Source organism: Nansenia antarctica, assembly GCF_963989245.1.
Source record: "Nansenia antarctica genome assembly, chromosome: 1".
NCBI classification, from domain to species: Eukaryota; Metazoa; Chordata; class Actinopteri; order Argentiniformes; family Microstomatidae; genus Nansenia; species Nansenia antarctica.
In genome coordinates, this window is record NC_137674.1 from 102,695,354 (window position 1) to 102,714,281 (window position 18,928).

The 18,928-nt window shown below is 41.1% G+C and overlaps 2 protein-coding genes across 2 annotated transcripts; both read left to right on the forward strand.

Moving 5' to 3' along the window:
• Window positions 1-14,841: 14,841 nt before the first annotated feature.
• On the forward strand, window positions 14,842-16,682 carry LOC308168782 (cyclin-dependent kinase 1; the record flags this gene model as incomplete). Its single annotated transcript, XM_080543421.1, has 4 exons — window positions 14,842-14,928; window positions 15,490-15,532; window positions 16,008-16,164; window positions 16,553-16,682. Exons 2-4 carry the CDS (start codon window positions 15,496-15,498, stop codon window positions 16,680-16,682), a joined length of 324 nt encoding a protein of 107 aa, XP_080399547.1. The 5' UTR covers window positions 14,842-14,928; window positions 15,490-15,495.
• Window positions 16,683-16,755: 73 nt separating this feature from the next.
• LOC308155320 (cyclin-dependent kinase 1) lies at window positions 16,756-18,606 on the forward strand (the record flags this gene model as incomplete). Its single annotated transcript, XM_080528621.1, has 5 exons — window positions 16,756-16,761; window positions 16,957-17,127; window positions 17,217-17,380; window positions 17,874-18,015; window positions 18,493-18,606. 5 exons carry the CDS (start codon window positions 16,756-16,758, stop codon window positions 18,604-18,606), a joined length of 597 nt encoding a protein of 198 aa, XP_080384747.1.
• Between the last annotated feature and the right edge of the window lie 322 nt (window positions 18,607-18,928).

The window sequence follows — 18,928 nt, forward strand, 5'->3', positions numbered from 1 at the left end:
TCCAGGAGGGGTATGCCTCTCTCCCACGGCCTTCACACACAGCTCTATTAGCAGCTGTAGCCGACAGGGAGTTCATTTTCTCTCAGTCCGCCGAGAGTGGAGAACATCGCAGGTTAAACTCAGACCTACTTTGCTAGGAAGGAGGTCATGGCTGCATGAGTGTTCCCCCACTGATAAAGAGCCATGGTTAAGAGACTGCTAGAGAAACACACAGGGGGCCTTTAGCTCAGCTCTTCACAATAGTGGATGATTTACAGGGTATTAAAACATCAGGATGAGCTACGGACAGAAGATACATTTCACGGAGAAGATAAATTCCATGTCAGCCTTAGAAATGTATTCTTTGATTTTTGAAGTAATCATCGTTCACAACAATTTCAAATAAATTGAATGTTATGAATACGTAGAAAGATGTCTTAGATGTCCCGGGGCGTTTCTGTACTAAGCTACAGGTTATCAAATCTACACTGCAAAAAGTCAGCTGTGAAAAACAAGAAATACACTGAAATGAGGCAAATACATAACCAAAATTATTATAACAGAACAGGAAAATTTCACTTGCCACGATTTTTCTAAACAAGTAAAATATCTAGCCACAGGCACAGATATCTTAAAACTAGTGCAGTTAAACAAAAAAACTGAAAAACAAGCCCATTGGTCTGGATACAAGGAAAAACACTTTAACTTCACTGAAGTAGCACTAGGTAGCTTCAATGACGAGGGAGCATAAAGTAGTTGTCAACGTCCACTTGTATGTCCATTTATTGAAGATAGTGTTCCCCTGTGGTCAAGTTGTTTCTAGAAGTGTGAAACTGTAAGGAAAACAATGCAAATATGGCTATGAGAATGTAAAAAGATATTGTGAAATACAATGCAATATAAGAAGAAATAATTTCCATAAACATAAATGAACTAAGGTACTCACAAACCAAGCTTCTCCAAGGCTTGGGGCTAAATGACACCGCCAACGTCAACCTTGCGTTACCTCAGTGGCGTGTGAGCCTCATTTAGGTGCCTATATTAACAGGTTAGAGCAGCCACACAACCAGCGTCTCATTAGTCATTTATATTGTTAGCAGATGCCTTTATCCTAAGCCATTTTGTAACTTTCAGGCACTGACATTTTGATACCGCCCAAATGCTATTTATCCCCGCCCAGTGTGATCAAAAGTCAGGGCTCTCAAGTATCACGCATTGGGCGTGAGACAAGGTGTGGCGTGTGAGCGTGTGAACGGGTTGAAATGCGTGTGTCTCACGCCCAATATGTGAGACTTGAGAGCCCTGAAAAGTAGCCCAATCTGGCAACACTGGTCTTAAACCATGCTGTTCTCTAACTTGCTTTACAGGAAAATGGCTGCTAACCTCTGAACTGATCATGTGACTAACAACAATGTGATTCTAAACAACCAATGAGAAGGGGGGGTGCTGAATGTTTTTGTACGTTTTTAGTCTGACTGGACTAAGACAAAAATGTCTCCACACAAACATCAAACATCTCCACACACACACACACGCACACACACACACACACACACACACACACACACACACACACACACACACACACACATCTTCGCACTTCTCACTATACTGGGCTTCCCCTGAGCTTTGGAACTCTGTCTGAATGATCCATAGTAATTATATCAGCAATAACCTGTTCTGTAGCATTTTACAATTGGTGGTAAAATCTTATCATACATGCCCAAGACAATCCTTGACAACATGTAAGGCGATTCATATTTGTTGTTGTTACAGTAATGAGTCGATGGAGCGTTCGAATGAATGTAGCATGCAAACATGATAAAGAGCATTGATCAGCATTGGTCTTTATTTCCCTGTGGGGAAGTATCATGAACAGTATCAGGGTCTGTGTACAGAGAGACTCTGCCTCTCTGAGTAGCCTCCATCCCCGCCTCTCATTCTGTCTGCTTTGTAGAACTGTAGACACTGTTAGTTTATATTCATGTTTAACAGTGTCTACAGTATAGGCACAGCAGGGGTGGCTGGTGGAGGCAGACATTGGAAGACAGGCTCATTGTAATCCCTCTTGACAGCTAAGAAACACAATGAAGCACCAATTCCAACGGTCCCCATTTCATATATAAATCATTGAAATGCCAAAAGATGGCAGGCAACATAGACACCATTATGATGAATCCAGTGTCCTGATGATTGACGATCAGCTTAAACTAGTGGTTGACATTTGGGGGGGGGAAAGCAGGTTTACTCCTGTATTGAGAGTATTGATCCGACTAGACACATTTCCCATGGAGCACTATCGCTCCGTAGGAAAACCGAGGAGGAAACACTTCATACACAAGGGGAGCATCTCATTCAGACCCAGATGCTTTATTTGAGCAGTAAATCGTTACCTTGAGGTCAGTGAAACCTCTCTCTGTGTAGCGTTTGATTACTGGTTACAGTGTGTGGGTGGAGCCGTGTAGAGCTTTGGGGACAGAATACAAATGTCCACCTCTCATCATACTCAACTTGAACTGGCAACCCCAACCCTGGCCTCATAGCTCTGGCTAAACCAACGCATCAGTAACAGCAACAACACGTTCTATCAAACCGAGTGAGGGATCGTCACATTCAAGAGAGACAAGTTCGGTGGTGTGATTGCATCAGTATCTTGTCAGTTGCGATGACTATGGGAAACTGGGTACACCATGTACCAGAGTAACACCCTGTTTTTCTCCAATCAGAAACAAGTTCATGAGTACATGCACATTTAGATTTTCCCTGCATGAAAAAAACATTGCAAATTTCAGCTGCAGCAAAATCAAGCATTCATAAAAAAAACATAGTGAAATCCTGGAGGGACTGACTAAAGGGTTTTGATGTAACATTGTTGTGTGTCTATGCTGTCTTCCGCATTTTGTTTGGAGCTGAGTGGGTTTTTTATTTTATTTTTTAAATATGTTTTTAGGGCATTTCTGCTTTATTGGAATAGAGACAGTAGAGATTGACAGGAAGAATGGGTGAGAAAGAGGGGGATGACAAGCAGGATATGTCGATGGTCGATCACCTTGCGATGATAATGGCATGCACCTTAGTGCAGGTCCAGGGAGAGTGGTCTCTGAGTAATAGATTGCATTTGCAATTTTTTTTACAATAGCCCCCAGTCTCCTCTACTGTCCACATGTAATCAATGACAATGGTTTTTAGTTACTTCTCCTTCATTGTGGTGTGTTTCTTATGTTGTGTGTACCATGCACCATGCATGTGAAGTAACATTCCTATCAGGTGTGTTGAGTACAGAAGCTCAAGTCAGCTATTTATCGGATACCATAAGTAAAAAATAAATAAATAATCATACATCACTGTTTCAAATGGTTTCATTCTATATAGGGAAACAAATGACAGCTTAGCCCCTCTGACTCAGCACACAACCCAATTACATGGCATTACATTTCAACATAACTTTATTTAAACCTAAGGCAAATTACATTTACCTTCTAGAGTGGGCCATAAATGTCAGTCCACGATTTCAGTGAGAGGAGAGATGTAGGAGTGCTCTTGCCGCTGTCTGAGAGGACAGCGTCACTACCAGGGGAGGCTGGTGGAGGCAGAAATCGAAGGACGGGCTCATTGTAATGCAATGAATGGAGTGAGGAATGGTATCAAACACACGTGAGAATCAGCCCATCCTCCGATTTCTACCTCCACCAGCCTCCCCGTAATAGAGATCACATGTATTTCTACTTTAGCATTATAAAAACCATCCTTCTCCTGGAACTCAGACCATCGGAGGACATTTTCACAGCTCCCCCCCACCACCCTTCAATCCATAGAGAAACACCTCTGACAGTGTGACTAACCAAATTCTCCCTCTCCAACACTCCCTCCCTCCCTCCCTCCCTTCCACCTCTCAAATCTCCATTATCACCTCTCTCTCTGGGGCCTCTGTCGCCATGGTATCCAGAGCTGCTTTCGGTTGGCTGGGGTTGAGGCAGGTCAGCAAACACAACAATTTGCAGGTCGTTATAGAAATCTGTCTCTTTTATGTCACTCCGCCACGGTCATTGTGTTCGAGTGCATTAGAGACCGCGGCGCCTCATGGTAGGTTAATGGTTAGGCTTTATGTTCAGATGCTGTGCTGGGGACAGACAACACACTTGTCTGCCCCAGCCTGCTGCTTGCTTGCGTCATCGTTGCCTTCGTCTTATTCGGCAAGTGGGAGAGCTGGTATTGCAAACGAATACTGTGTTGACACTTTCTCCTTTAGGGTTTAAGTCAAGACAAAGTTAGTGGATGGATCTTGTTTTCGTTTGGTTGCATATTGCATTGAGACCATAAAGATGGAAGAAAACACTAGGAATTTTCCAAATGTTCTTCTACTTCATGCTTGTCATAACCAGTAATCTCGCACTGACATAATACCATGGAAACTGCTTATCAAACTTAGCCTGTTTTTCCAAATCAAGCATTCACTTGTAAAGCAATTATCTGTTGACTGAAGCAGCCCACATACGGCGCTAGCTATACAACCACAGGCAAATTGCCCCTCTTTCGAGTGAGAAGCAATCACACAATCACAGTTTATACAGACTCCACTCTACTGCTGGTTCACCGACATCATCACTCTGCTTCCCACCCCTGTCTCCATGGAGACCGTTATCCAGAGGGTCGGCTGGGATCTCGAATGCTGTGAATCAGCAGAGAATGAAAGGGAGGGGGGGGGGGGGTTCATGGGGAGGGTCTCACAACACTGCAACAAGGGTGTGAATGCATCTTATCTCAAGACCAGACAGAGAGAGAAAGAGAGAGAGAGAAAGAGAGAAAGCTGGATCTTTGTGATGGATGTTGGTTACCATAACATGAAAGTCTGTGAGTGTTCCCAAATCCTGCCTACTACTTACAGGATTGAGCCTACACAATTACTATAGTAGATTAGCAGTTTTTAGCTGATACATAATCCTTATTTCCCCCACGCCCATCTCTGTTTATTGATTGCTCTCCCCTACACCCCTTCCCCTCTCTCTCTCTCTCTCTCTCTCTCTCTCTCTCTCTCTCTCTCTCTCTCTCTCTCTCTCTCTCTCTCTCTCTCTCTCTCTCTCTCAATCCCTCTCTTTTCTGTTTTTACCCAAACCACTTACAGTAGTTACATCGTTCACAGATGTGTTCCTTCAGCCGGAATGGATATGTCTTCTGAGGCTATTCCAGGTAAAAAAAAAAAATAATAATAATTTTCGTTTATTTAAAAGGGACAATGGTCATTGACTCTCCCTGTATTAGCTGGGGCAGCTAAATCCACAGGGGAATTATGGCCTCAGATGTTTATAAAATGTTGTAAGTCGATGTTATAAAATATCTACATTTCTCAAGGGACCAATAAGCCTTGGGGGGACATGCACACGCCATTTAGAATCATAGCAGCACAGTCTTGTCCTCTAGCTTGTATTTCCTCCCAGCTAATCTGTAGTAGTGCTGACCTGTCGGCTGCGGCTGATGACTTGAGTAGAAGAGTCTAAGAGGAGAAGCACAGTTAGCACTAACAAGAAAAAATGGGAGGAAAATATCATGAGTTAGCAACAGTCTGGGAGAGACCGGGCCTTCAATAAAGGGCTGACCCCAAGTTGTCGAGTCAAAGAAACATCCTGTGCTTGGCCACGTCAACACTGCAGAAAAGTCAGTGCGACTCAGCTTTAAGCCCTGTGATGAATGTCCACCAGCTGGACACTTCCACAGTCAAGTCAATGTCGGAAGTGTTTAGTGTGCTGGGTGCGGATATAATGGGTCTAGAAGGCTTGAACAACGCTATCAACTTCACTAGAGAGGGAGGGGGAGAAATCCTTTGTCGGCTTAGCGCCCTCATCTTAAGTAGCAGTCCTAGAATTGCGCATAATATCTTCTCTGCACTCGGCATACACACACACGCATATAAATACATCTGTCCGCACACAGAGCACACAGGCATATAAATACATTAGGCCGCAGAGGGAACATGCATGCATGTCATACCGTGTGTGTGTACAATTACATAGGAAGTGACCCTTGCAATAGGGCAGAGGGCAGGAGGGCATTCCTGAGGGGGTAAGAGCTCATTAAAGCAGACACATTTAGAGTCTATTGTGGGCTGCAAGTACTATTTCATAGCTGTCAACAGACATTGTTGGTTCACTCAATTATAGCTTTTTCTTGTCTAAAAACCTGTTCCGCGTGTGCGTGATTGTTAAAGAGTAAAGACAGATGTTTGCTGAGGAATTCTTCAAAAACAATATTGCCATTTGAATTCAACTGTGCATTGTGTTTATTTGAAGTTGAGGTAATGATACACTAGAGACGTTTAAGAGAGATTGTGTGTGTGTGTGTGTGTGTGTGTGTGTGTGTGTGTGTGTGTGTGTGTGTGTGTGCTCGTGCGTGCGTGCGTGCGTGCGTGCGTGCGTGCGAGCGACGTGCGTCTGTGTCTTCTGTCAACTCCGATTCACCGCACCGGAAGCCTCCCTTTGTCAACACTTCAACACAAAGTGGTAATCATCACTGTCTGTTGTCGGGTCCAATACTTGTTTATACGTGTTGATGGTGAAAACATTACTACTTAGTACACATACACACACACACGTCAAAGCATAGAAGCTTAAAACAAAGGAACTAGTATAAGCACTGCTACAGTGACAGTCTACTGACAGGGGTGTGATGCAGGGGAGGTAGGTGGAGGTAGAAATCGTAAGGACGGGCTCATTGCAATGCAGAAAATGGCATGAGGAATGATATCAAACAGATTTCAAGATTACACTACAAGATAGTCTCTGATCACTGCACCTGCTTTTGAAATAACTTCCCCCTGGTCCATAATACATTGTTTCATATATACTGTATATATTGTGATATGTTTATATCTATGTTAAAATTGACGCTTGTTATTTATTGTACTAATAATGTTCTATACTGTATATACTGTGTTGTTATACTTGTGTTGTACAGACTTGCCGGCCAGGTCGTCATTGTAAAAGAGAATTGGTTCTCAATTGATCTATCTGGTTCAATAAAGGTTCAATAAAAATAAATACATTTCACCTCCAGCCTCCCCTGACCTATACGTGAGCATATTTCAATAACCAATCATCTGTTAGCTCCTCCCGGGCTTTATCATCCAGCCTCGTTGGGTAGGTGAGTATTATTATTATTATTACTATTATTATTATTATTATTATTATTATTATTATACATTACAGGTGCGCTCACTTCTGCTATTACCATCATCTGGGGAGAAACACACACACAACACCACACTACGACTGTAACACCAATAATAGTTAGGGCACAGAGACATAGCCATGATTCATAGTTATTAGTTGAGTTTATTAGTTCATTCGTTTAGTTCGTTTCGTGGACAGTCCCCATTAATTAACAGCAGTAAAGCAGTAAATGGAGTAGCTTTTAGCCTACACGGCTAATTTCCAGCTGTAGTCCCCGGCAACTTATTGACATAAGTGATTATGAAGGTGTTATGTTGTGATTGTGAAATTGTTAGCAGCAACATAATCATTATGAAGGGCCCATGTACGAATGGCTCCCACATCCTTAGCCTATGGGGCAACAACAGTAGTATCCACCCTAACAGATGACATATCACATAGCAAATACACCATGTTTATAAAGTACTTACATTCCATGCATTACAATGAGCCCATTCTACGATTTTTCATCCACCTGCTTCACCTGGTGAGGTTGGAGTGTTGGTTTTGCAGCATCTCGAGGGACTTTGTTGGCACTTCCAGGCTGTTACAGGTTTGAACAGAGTACTGAGGAGGGAGGAAGGACCTCCTAATGTCAATTAAGTCTTCAATAAAAACAAAATAATTAAGAGACTGTCTATGTTATGGGCAAAACCTAAAAAACATAATTTCATACACTACTATCAAATACAGTAGATTGTGCTTGATGAATACAATTGATGTAAGGTTTATGTAATGTTTGAGTTGGAAAGAAACCACGGTCTAAGTCTAAAATAGAAGCTGACCAACAATGGAAAATGTCGGCCCCTAGTCTGAAGGTCCATTGTTGTACACCATTAGCTGTGTAGTTCTTTTGAATGACTATGACGCACATACGCACACACACACACACACACACACACACACAGACACACACACACACACACACACACATACGCACACACACACACACACACACACACACAGACACACACACACACACACACACACATGCATGCACAGTTGCACACACACACACACACACACACAGACTGACACATACACACACAGTAAGTAACTATTGAATAAAAAAAGCATTGCCAGAAGACTATTGTTGGAAGAGAGAGCGAATTAAATGATGTTATTATCTTGATAATAATATGATGATACCATCTTGGGTATCATTAACATATGTTTTCGGCATCCTGGCACCCCTAGCTATGTTCTCATTAATAACATAGGCAGCTTGTCCTGGGTAACAGCTTTTATAAATATATTAATGCAATTACCAAAATGTATTGATATGTGTTATTATATTATTATTATTATTATTATTCTTTCATACTGTATCTCTAAGCAATGTAATGGAAGCCTATATAGAATGCCAACAGTAACCCGTTACATCTAACACAGGCGTGAGGCATACAAATGAAAATTCAAAAAAAGTGATGAGCGCTCGAGGTATATTGTGATAGGGAGTCCCCATGGTAACCATATAAAACGGCATGCACTCTCCATGGCAACCAGGGCGACTTGGGAGTGCTGGTACGTGTTCTGGCCTTTGGCTGTTTTGAAACACAAATACAGACCATTAACACAGCATGAACATTGGGTCATTGTTACATGTGTTGTTGAGGAAGTAGAAACATGCCTGACTGTTTGAAACAGAGAAACAGAGTCGTATCATACACGACTGATGCAGGGTTTACAATAACAAGAGACAGACAGCCTGGCATGCCATAGCAAACACAATACATCATGATGGTTAAGAGAGCCCACAGACTGGTCTGATTGAAGAGCAGCTTCAAGGTGAGTCTACAGTCCAATATGTAACACGTTGCTCTCCCAGCCAAGGAGAAACACACACACACACACACACACACACACACCCACAAACAAACACGCACACACATAAAACACACACACACACACACACGCACACACACACTCACCAAAATACCTCACAACCGCCTTCAAATGTACTTCTATTCCTGCTAGCCTCCACATGTTACCTGAACTTCATTAACTAGACATTCCATTAAGAAGGAGCACATAATGAGCATAATTGTTTCTTTTTATCACTGCCTTCAATTAAACAGAATACCAAAGAGGCATATCAGACTAATTACAAAGAGATATAACCCCCTTGGTAAAGCCTGTTCAATCTAACAGTCATTAAACAGTCATTAAAGCTTGTAGTGCTTCACTGAGTTTGTTGTCAGCTTAAATAAAGTTGGGTCTAATTTACTCAATATAAAATAGCCACACTTAACACACTTAAACTATCAGAGACTATATGAACTAACCAATGAGATATCCAGGCATTGTGGGGACTTAATAACTTTATAAGCAATTAGAATATAGGCCTATAATAGTTACTATACCAATAACTGCAAAGATATGAATGGTTGATTTTGTAGAATAAATTGAAAGTGGATGAACAACCCATACCAATGGAGACTGGTGGAGGTAGAAATTGGAGGACGGGTTCATTGTAATGGAATGCATGGAATGGAATAAGGAATGGTATCAAACACATATGTTTGCATTTACAATGAGCTCGTCCTCGATTTCTCCCTCCATCAGCCTGTCCTATTCTCTACTGATAGACAGTCACTGCCTGATGAGTCTCACGAAGCTTTCAGTAGGGTCAGCACAGTACAATGTGACTGGGTGGGTGTGGCCGCTGAATAAGACAACACTACTAAACACTACTGACTCAATGTCTCCATCTAGCGGCAGACAGGAGAGGTTGTTTTAAAGGTTGTTTATTACAGAGATCAGAGCTGAGTGACCAAAGATAGACAGTCCCAGGAATGTTCCTGTTCATTATAAATGGCAAGACGGACATTTTCCATTTCAAACATTTACAAATTTTTATTTTATTTTGTCCACCTGCAAGAGGAGACCTGGGCCCTGTGGTTCAGCACAGTTGTTTTACTAGATTAAAGGCCTTGACCTCAAAGGTCCCATATTATGAAAAACTCACTTTTTCAGTGCTTGTGCACATACATTTGTGTCTCTGGTGGGCGTACTAACACACAAACTGTGACATTAAACGACCCAGTCAGTTGTTTGTGGGCTGCCTGCCTATTTCAGAAAACATGCGATTCAACAAACCATCCAGATCCCATCCTACGTAAAGTGGGGTCTCATTAGAATAATACTGCCCCCCTATCTGAGAATCTCCGGCCACGGCTGCATGATCCACAATAACGTTTAGGGTATTAGTTTAACGATACATGTGTGAAAAAGGAATGGTCAAACTGCAGGAATTCCGTTACTTTGATTAGCACCCAGCAGCTAACTTGCTCAGACCATGAAGCTGTAGTAGCTGGGCAGTGTGTGTAAAGTGAAGCCCAGGCAAATACCACCATTCTGATCCACAGATACACTTGTATGTGTTACTGTAATACTAGTATTATATGCTACTACAGTTCTGTTGCAGTTCCAGTATGAATGTGAATATTGTCAACAGTAGGCCTACTCGTTCTCTCCTGTTGCGGTCATCTAGACTCACTAGGTAAATGTTGCTTTTTGCATTGGAACCTTATGATGTATTTGAATGAATGAATGGTCTTTATTGTCATTGCTATAGTACAGGTACCAAACAACCGACAATAAAGACCATTCATTCATTCAACATTTACAACCTTTGGGTATGTCACAACACAAGTTACACACAAAGTGAAATGTTCTGTGTAATGAGTTTCTTCTTCAATAAGTGATTGAATAAATTAACCGTAACCATGGTATCAAGGAGGCTCTGACGAAAAGCCACAACCAGAGGAGAGTGTAGGGAGCAGCAGCTAATTTGCATTTAAAGCTACAGACAGAAACAGCCCATCAAGAACAGGACTGAAAGAGAGGCGTATAGAGGCATGCTAGAGTGCTTTTGGATTCAAATCTGAGTGGTATAACAAAGAAAATCAAAGATATGTTTTGGGGACCCCAAAAACCTATTTTAACCTAACAATATAATATGGGACCTTTAAAACATGATCTGCTATGATAAGTTATTGAGGGACCAAAAATAATGATTTTCTTCTCATTTAGACCAAAATAAACATCAAGAAAGTCTCTATCGGATATTCAGAGAGCAGAAGAAGAGATCACCAGGTATCTCAATAGAAACCTTCCACCGTCTCTGAGTCTGAGGGGTTTATGACAGGCCAGAGTGAGTGAGTGCAGATCCACATACGTACACAGCTTTTCTCCTCATTTGTTGCTGTCTGCAAGATTTACGATCTGGACATTGACAGAAAAGGCACAGACCTCAAAAGAGGGGTGGAAGAAAAGATTTCACTCGTTAAAAGGCTGTGCAAGGGTCCACAGGTCTGGAGCTCATATGCGTAGGAACTGTATGTTAGGGGAGGCTGGTGGAGGTACTAGGTAGAAATAGGAGGATGGGCTCATATATATGGGCTCATTCCATACTGAAGGTATGGAATGGAATGAGGAATGGTATCAAACATGTGTGATACCATTTGTTTTTTGACAAATAAATGCTATACTCACCCTTAATTTGAAGGATTAGAATGCGCTACAGAGAGTCGTGAGATCGGCCCAGAAGATCACCGGCGCCCCCCTCCCCTCTCTGGAAGAGCTGTACAACACACGCTGCCTCAGGAAGGCCTCCAAGATCTCCAGAGACCCATCCCACCCTGGGAACGAACACTTTGCTCGGCTGCCCTCGAACAGGCGGTACAGGACCATGTTCGCAAGGACAAATAGACTGAAGCTCAGCTTCTACCCCAGGGCCATTCAGGCCCTGAACACAGCAAAGACCTAGGTTCTAGGCCCTGGACAATCTAGACAATTTGATGGCAGCTACTAGATTGTAATCAAGTGAAATACTGAAACACAACTGTGAACATTTCAAACCTGCAAACTGCGACACTTTAAATGAATGTGCAATAACACTATGTGCAATATGACAACCCTCGGGTACATAAGGTTCAGAGATAGGAAATGTTAGAATAGGTATAGCATAGCATAGAGTACAGCACAGTGTTTTATTTGTATAGTATAGTATAGTGGATAGTGTACATAGCCTTTATTTATGTAAACCAGCTCTTTTCCCTTCTTGTTTTTAGTTTTTTTTCCTAGCACCAGGGGAGCCCCCCCTCCCAAATTTCGTTGTATGGTACCTGTACTATATCAATGACAATAAAGACCATTCATTCATTCATAATTTAATTTCACACGCAACTATTTCTGTCACTCAAATTAATTAACATTTTCCAAGTAAATCTTACACAGAAGGGAACCTGGGTAAAAAAACATACAGCCAATAGTGTCTTCTTGATTGACTGATTCAACATTCAGTTAAGCTTGCTCTCGCACTGCTTCAATTAAAGGGTCTCCACTGGTCTCCAACCAGCCATTCTCTCTGTGTGGAGAGGCAGCACACTCTGTGGAAAAGGAGAGTAAACACATCTAGCCCTATCTCTCTCTGGCAGACGGCTTCCAGCAGGGCCATCCCACAGAGAACTGACCTGTTAGAATGTTAAATTAACATATGAATAAAATGGTAGGCCTATGGTTGTTTATTTTTTTTTATACAGGTTGAGTTTAGGGTCATATATTCCAGAAAGCAGGATCACAAACATACATATCAATTGTTTTTCCGGTTGATTGAGATACATTTGACTATTTGTATTATTGGGATTATTGGGAGTGTCCAGTAGTCAGCTACACCAACTATATTTCTTGATAAACTTGAAATGATTAAAATACTTGTAAATATATATCTTAGTATTTTAAACAGAGGTTAGTTGGTGAACAGATTTATTCATAATTAATAATATTATTAATATTATTAATTATTATTAATAATAATCACACAATACTGCTACTCTATTGTCTCTTGTCTTTAAAAAAAAAAAAAATTATAACTATTGCCATTTTCTCTTGTTGCTGCAATGTCGAGGAACCGAAGCCTAATCATTTTACTGTTGTATACTTGTATAATGGCATGTAACAATAAAAACTTGATTCTGATTCTGGGTCTGTATAACTAAGTTGACAATACAACACCACCATCTTGTGCTGGGAAGCTATATTACAGGAAGGAAGACAGGAAATGGCTGATTATATTTTTTAACAACTATAGCCTTGTGTACACCAGGGGAGGCTGGTGGAGGTTGGTGGCCCATCATCCAATTTCTACCCCCACCAGCCTCACACGATGAACACCCAGGTCTATTTTTCTCAGTGTAATGGGGCAGTTGGATAAGAACACTTCTCATTAATTAACAAAGCACCATTGGTATAAGAATACGACTGATTTGTTCATACACCTGGTTTAAAGGTTACTTGAAAGGTACAATTAACAAATACCTGGCTAGGAATATCTAAGTGTTTGGAAGTGGCATCCCTATAGACTTATGGTGCTGATTGCCTTTGGGTCCTATTGTTTTTAACACGTGTGGATCAATGATTGAGTGCATTCATTGAAATAAAGGGATGAACTTTAGCTCCCAGCTATTCACTTTCCCCAACATGCAGCCAAATCATTAATCTCCATTTTTCATCAGGGTGAGTTTGGAGTGTTTGAATTAGCTAATGTTTCTCCTTGAGCATTTTGCTTAATGGGTTATTAGAAAGCACGTTGCTAATGCAGAATTAATGTGACCTGCAATGCTGCAATATTGTATGCTCTATTGAACTCTTTCATCTTTTCTTTGTAATTAACTCAGATATTTCTTATCCTAATCCTGAAATGCAAAACTATTTATTTATTTACAGACGGATGTTTTTATATGGTTCATTTACGACGATTTGTGTAGTTGTGAACAGAACTACCTGTTTTAGACGTAAACAACCCTCAACCAATTTATTTTCTTATCTCCTCCTAACACACCTTTTTCTCTCCATTGAGCTGTTTCCAAACACTTACTGCCCAACTATTTTCATTTCTCCTGCCCTTGATAACAACATGTAATATAATCCTTTGTGGAAGTATTGTTGTGGCCCTTATGCTTTGATTTTCATCAGGTTTGTTTGTTGTCATTTGGTTTGTTTACCTCTCAACTTGTTACAAATATTACTTATATTATAATAATCCTCAGGTGTGCATGACATTGACTGGTCTCTGATGTTAACCTGGATACATAAAGGTGAAATTGTGATAGTGATATGACCCTGAATTTGACCTCTAAGGATATGAACAAAAACATGTGTGGTCCTCTCCTCATATCCGTTTATTTCAGACTATTGATCATTATCAATAGAGATATGGGCATTGAATTTGTGCGTTTTATCATAAATAGGCCTAAATATAAATACAAAACCATAAATATCATATATTTAAAATAAAATTTAAAAAGTTGATGTGGAGGCTTGTCATACTTGACATCTGCCTGTGAATAACAGATGATAACACATGATAATTAAATGTAGGCTACATTGTGAATATATTATTTTGTATAAATGTTCAGTATTTATTTACACTACTGCACTGCATACAAATACGTGCGTAGGTTGGATAGTTTTACTCTCCATAACCAGTACATTTCCCGACAGCGCCGCGCTTGAAAACACCATATCCCGCGTCTAGCTGTCCACCTCCCCATTGGTGCTTTTGAAAGTCACCGAGCGACGTGATTGGTTGGTTTTGAAAGGCAGTTGCATCGCGGCCAATTCGAAACAGAAATGCTCTCAGTACTGAAGCTGGCTGCAAAAACGACAGACATTTTTTCTCTCCATTGAACCAACCCATCAACAAGTAGTCGAGTTATACAACGGATTTATTTGTGTATAACAGGTAAGCTATGCTTTGCCTTTTCTTATCGATTAGCTGTTTTTCCGTGTTACATTCATTGTGTAAGCGTTGCAACTTCTGTTGCCATGATGAAAGTCGACTATTAGGTAACTAGCTCTTTTGCTACCTAGCTAGCTAGCTATTATGCGAGTAGTTGGTTGGTTGGCTAGTTGAGAAACAGCTAACTTGAACAATCAGACAGTTTGTGGAAAAACAAGGGTTTTCGAAATGATTGCAGGGTGCCATTGCTATAACATTTAGATCGAGACTAGGACAATGTAATGCGAACCAGCCAGTCTAGCTGAGATGGGGTCGCTAAATGATCAGCAACTAGCTGGCTAACATAGATAAGTATCAGATGTTCCACATCTGCTCTGTCATGCTTGCGACATGTCAGTCTTTAGCTTTAGTGTTTATCGTTCACTTCAGATCGATACGTTATGTTACTGTTACTTTCCACAACTGTTTTGATCTTGGCAGTTTTGATCTGTCCGTTTTTTCCTGATGTCATCATGGCTCATGTCCTTGTGATAATAGTGTCCTTTGAATTTGTCTTCTTTTCAGGGAACAATGGAGGACTATTTGAAAATAGAGAAAATCGGAGAGGGTAAGTTCGCTAGGCCTATATCCTGAACGACAACTGCTTTTAAAAGTTAACCATATGACTATGAATGAATGAATGAATGAAAGCATTTATTTCGAACATGTGCAGAGAGAAATAGTTATAACAACAAAAGACAAAACAAAAACAAGAACAAAACAAAAACAAGAAAAAACTAAACAAAACAAAAAAACTAAACAAAAAACACTATTTACTTCACATGTCCGAAAAGGAGTAGGAAGAAGCATAAGCTTATTTAATCCTACCCCTTCTCCAATAAACAGAGATTAATAATTAATAAACAGCAGTTGACTTCAATATAAATATAATATATATATTTTAAATTAAAATTTAATTTTAACTATCCAGCCAGCTTGGTGAAATTCATTTGATGGATTTGTGTGTTTATGATGACAGCTCTTATTAAGAGTCTTAATCTATATTTCCTACAGTAAACAATGATTGCTGTTCTCATTTTCAGGTACTTATGGGGTTGTGTACAAAGGTAGGCATAAGTCCACAGGACAGGTGGTAGCCATGAAGAAGATTAGGCTTGAGAGTGAGGAGGAGGGAGTTCCCAGCACAGCTGTTAGAGAAATTTCTCTGCTGAAGGAGTTGGAGCACCCAAATGTTGTACGGTACGTTGGCTTGGGGTAGCATGCAACCATGAGTGCCCTTACCTGTTTCGGCATCACTTATCCCAGTTTAGAAAATATCAATGTACTTGCCATCATCTAAGATTTCCAAATATCCAAATGGCTGCATAATATCCATGCAAATGTATGTGGAGTTTTCCACCATGCCTTCAGGTAATGAAGGGTTAAAAGTTAATGTGGATATTTCGTGGGGTCTGAGAAAATCTCAAAAGTGATGACGAAACAAGTAAAGGCACGTCAGAGGTATCCATTAAGAAGACACACAGACGCCACACTATGCTTGGCACTCAGGGTGTTTATTAGGAGTAAATGTACAGTTATCTGTATACATTGTTATGCTGTATATTTTAATGTGTCTTATCTCCACCAGGCTTCTAGATGTGCTGATGCAGGAATCCAGACTCTACCTCATCTTTGAGTTTCTGTCTATGGACCTGAAGAAATACCTAGACTCTATCCCCTCTGGACAGTACATGGATCCCATGTTGGTGAAGGTATAGACACCACTGAGATGCAAATGCCTCTTATGTAACAAAATCTCAACTTTCCTCACTCCCTTGTATCCTATTACACATGATGGCAAAGCCTGAACTGTTTTTAAACTAAAAGTTACTTTATTTACTCCTGATAATAACGAGTAGGCTTATTGTCTACTTTTATTCATTCAGCCTACTATGTTACCGTTCACTTGTGTATAACGTATTAGACCTTTTCAACCTCTGTTGCTGCCAGCTGGAGAATTGAGTGTTCCTCTTCCCTCCTCCCTCCACCCAGAGCTACCTGTACCAGATCCTGGAGGGCATCCTGTTCTGCCACTGTAAGAGAATCCTGCACAGAGATCTGAAGCCCCAGAACCTCCTCATTGACAACAAGGGAGTGATCAAGCTGGCAGACTTTGGCCTGGCCAGGGCCTTCGGGGTACCAGTGCGGGTATACACCCATGAGGTAAGCCACAGTGGTGTGCGAGCGTGCCTTGCGTGTGTGGTGTATGTGTGGGGGGGCACTGTTAACGTGTTGACTCTGTGTGCGTGCAGGTGGTGACGCTATGGTACAGGGCTCCTGAGGTTTTGCTCGGAGCTTCACGGTACTCTACCCCTGTGGACGTCTGGAGTATCGGGACCATTTTTGCAGAGCTGGCCACAAAGAAACCCTTGTTCCATGGAGACTCTGAGATTGACCAGCTCTTCAGGATCTTCAGGTACGCATCCTTATGGCAATGTGTACATCGGAGGAGGTTGGTGGAGGTAGAAAGGCTCATAGTAGTGTATGGGACGGAACAAGGAATGGTATCAAACACGTGTTTTTATTGCATGCCATGCATTACGATGAGCCCGTCCTCCGATTTCTACCTCTACTGGTGTACATGTTTACTACCAAACCAGTACAGTACCCACAGCTACTGTAGGTTGTTACCTTGTGATCAGAGACTGATTATTCTGTTCTCTAGTCAAGCCAATTTAACCAATGACCGTAACAAACGGATAATGCTATGGAGAAACTCTGCTAGGACCTCAGTTATGTACAATGAACCAGACTTGGTTATTAGACACCTTTGACATGGTGTGTCAGTCTACACCGAGATACTGTAGTTACTCTGACAAATGAGGTGTGTGAATGCACGTGTGTGCTCTCACAGAACAAAATAGTCATCAAGCATTGTCTTTTCTTTTCGTCTTGTTAATTTTTCTCAGGACCCTCGGGACGCCAAACAACGATGTCTGGCCGGACGTGGAGTCTCTCCCCGACTACAAGAACTCTTTCCCCAAGTGGAAGGTGGGGAACCTCTCCTCCATGGTGAAGAACCTGGACAAGAACGGCATCGATCTGCTCGCTGTAAGAGGACTACTACCGTTCTACTATGCTTTTAGTTTGGACTTGTGAAGCATGACATCCTTGTATATATAATAATAATATATAATATTGCTCGTTTGTTTAATAATCAGCCTTTCAGGATGAGGGTGAACCTACGGGAGGCTGGTGGAGTCGGACATCAGAGGACGGGCTCATAGTACATTCACAGAAATGAATAAGGAACTGTATCAAACACACGTGTTCCATATTCCATTCCATGCATTACAACAAGCCTGTCCTCTGATTTCTGCCTCCACTGGGTCAACCCCACTTCACCTCTTCCTCCTCAAACTAATAGATTAGCAGAGATGGTCTGAGATGTCTGTTTGCTTACCAGTTATACAGATTACGCCACAATACATTTCATTTCAGTCACTTGTTTGAGTGAGCTAAACGCATGTAAATGAAACACATCCTTAGAATTCTGTTGAATTTTTCCCTCTTTTCCCTCTTCTGTAGAAAACACTGATTTACGATCCACCCAAGAGGATCTCTGCCAAGGTGGCGATGACCCATCCCTACTTTGACGACCTTGACAAGACCACTCTGCCCTCTAACGCGATCAAGCGATAGATGCCACTTGGCTCTAATGTGATTGCCATTATGGAAACATTGATCCATATTTTTGTTTGTCTTGTTTTGTTTTGTTTGTGTTTTATTTGTTTGTTTTCTGTCTCTTCTATCTAATCATTCTGTAAATAACGTTTCAGAAAAACAAGTTTGGGATCTAAAGTGATTTGTACTAAAGGTTTGCATTCAAAGTCAATATATTTACAATAAAGTGCACTTTTTGAGGTCCCTGCATTAGTGCTCTTCAGTCAGTTGAGTCCTTAGGTAGGTATGTTACAAAGAAATTAAACTCTTCCAAAATGAAACCAAATGTGTCCAGCCTAAA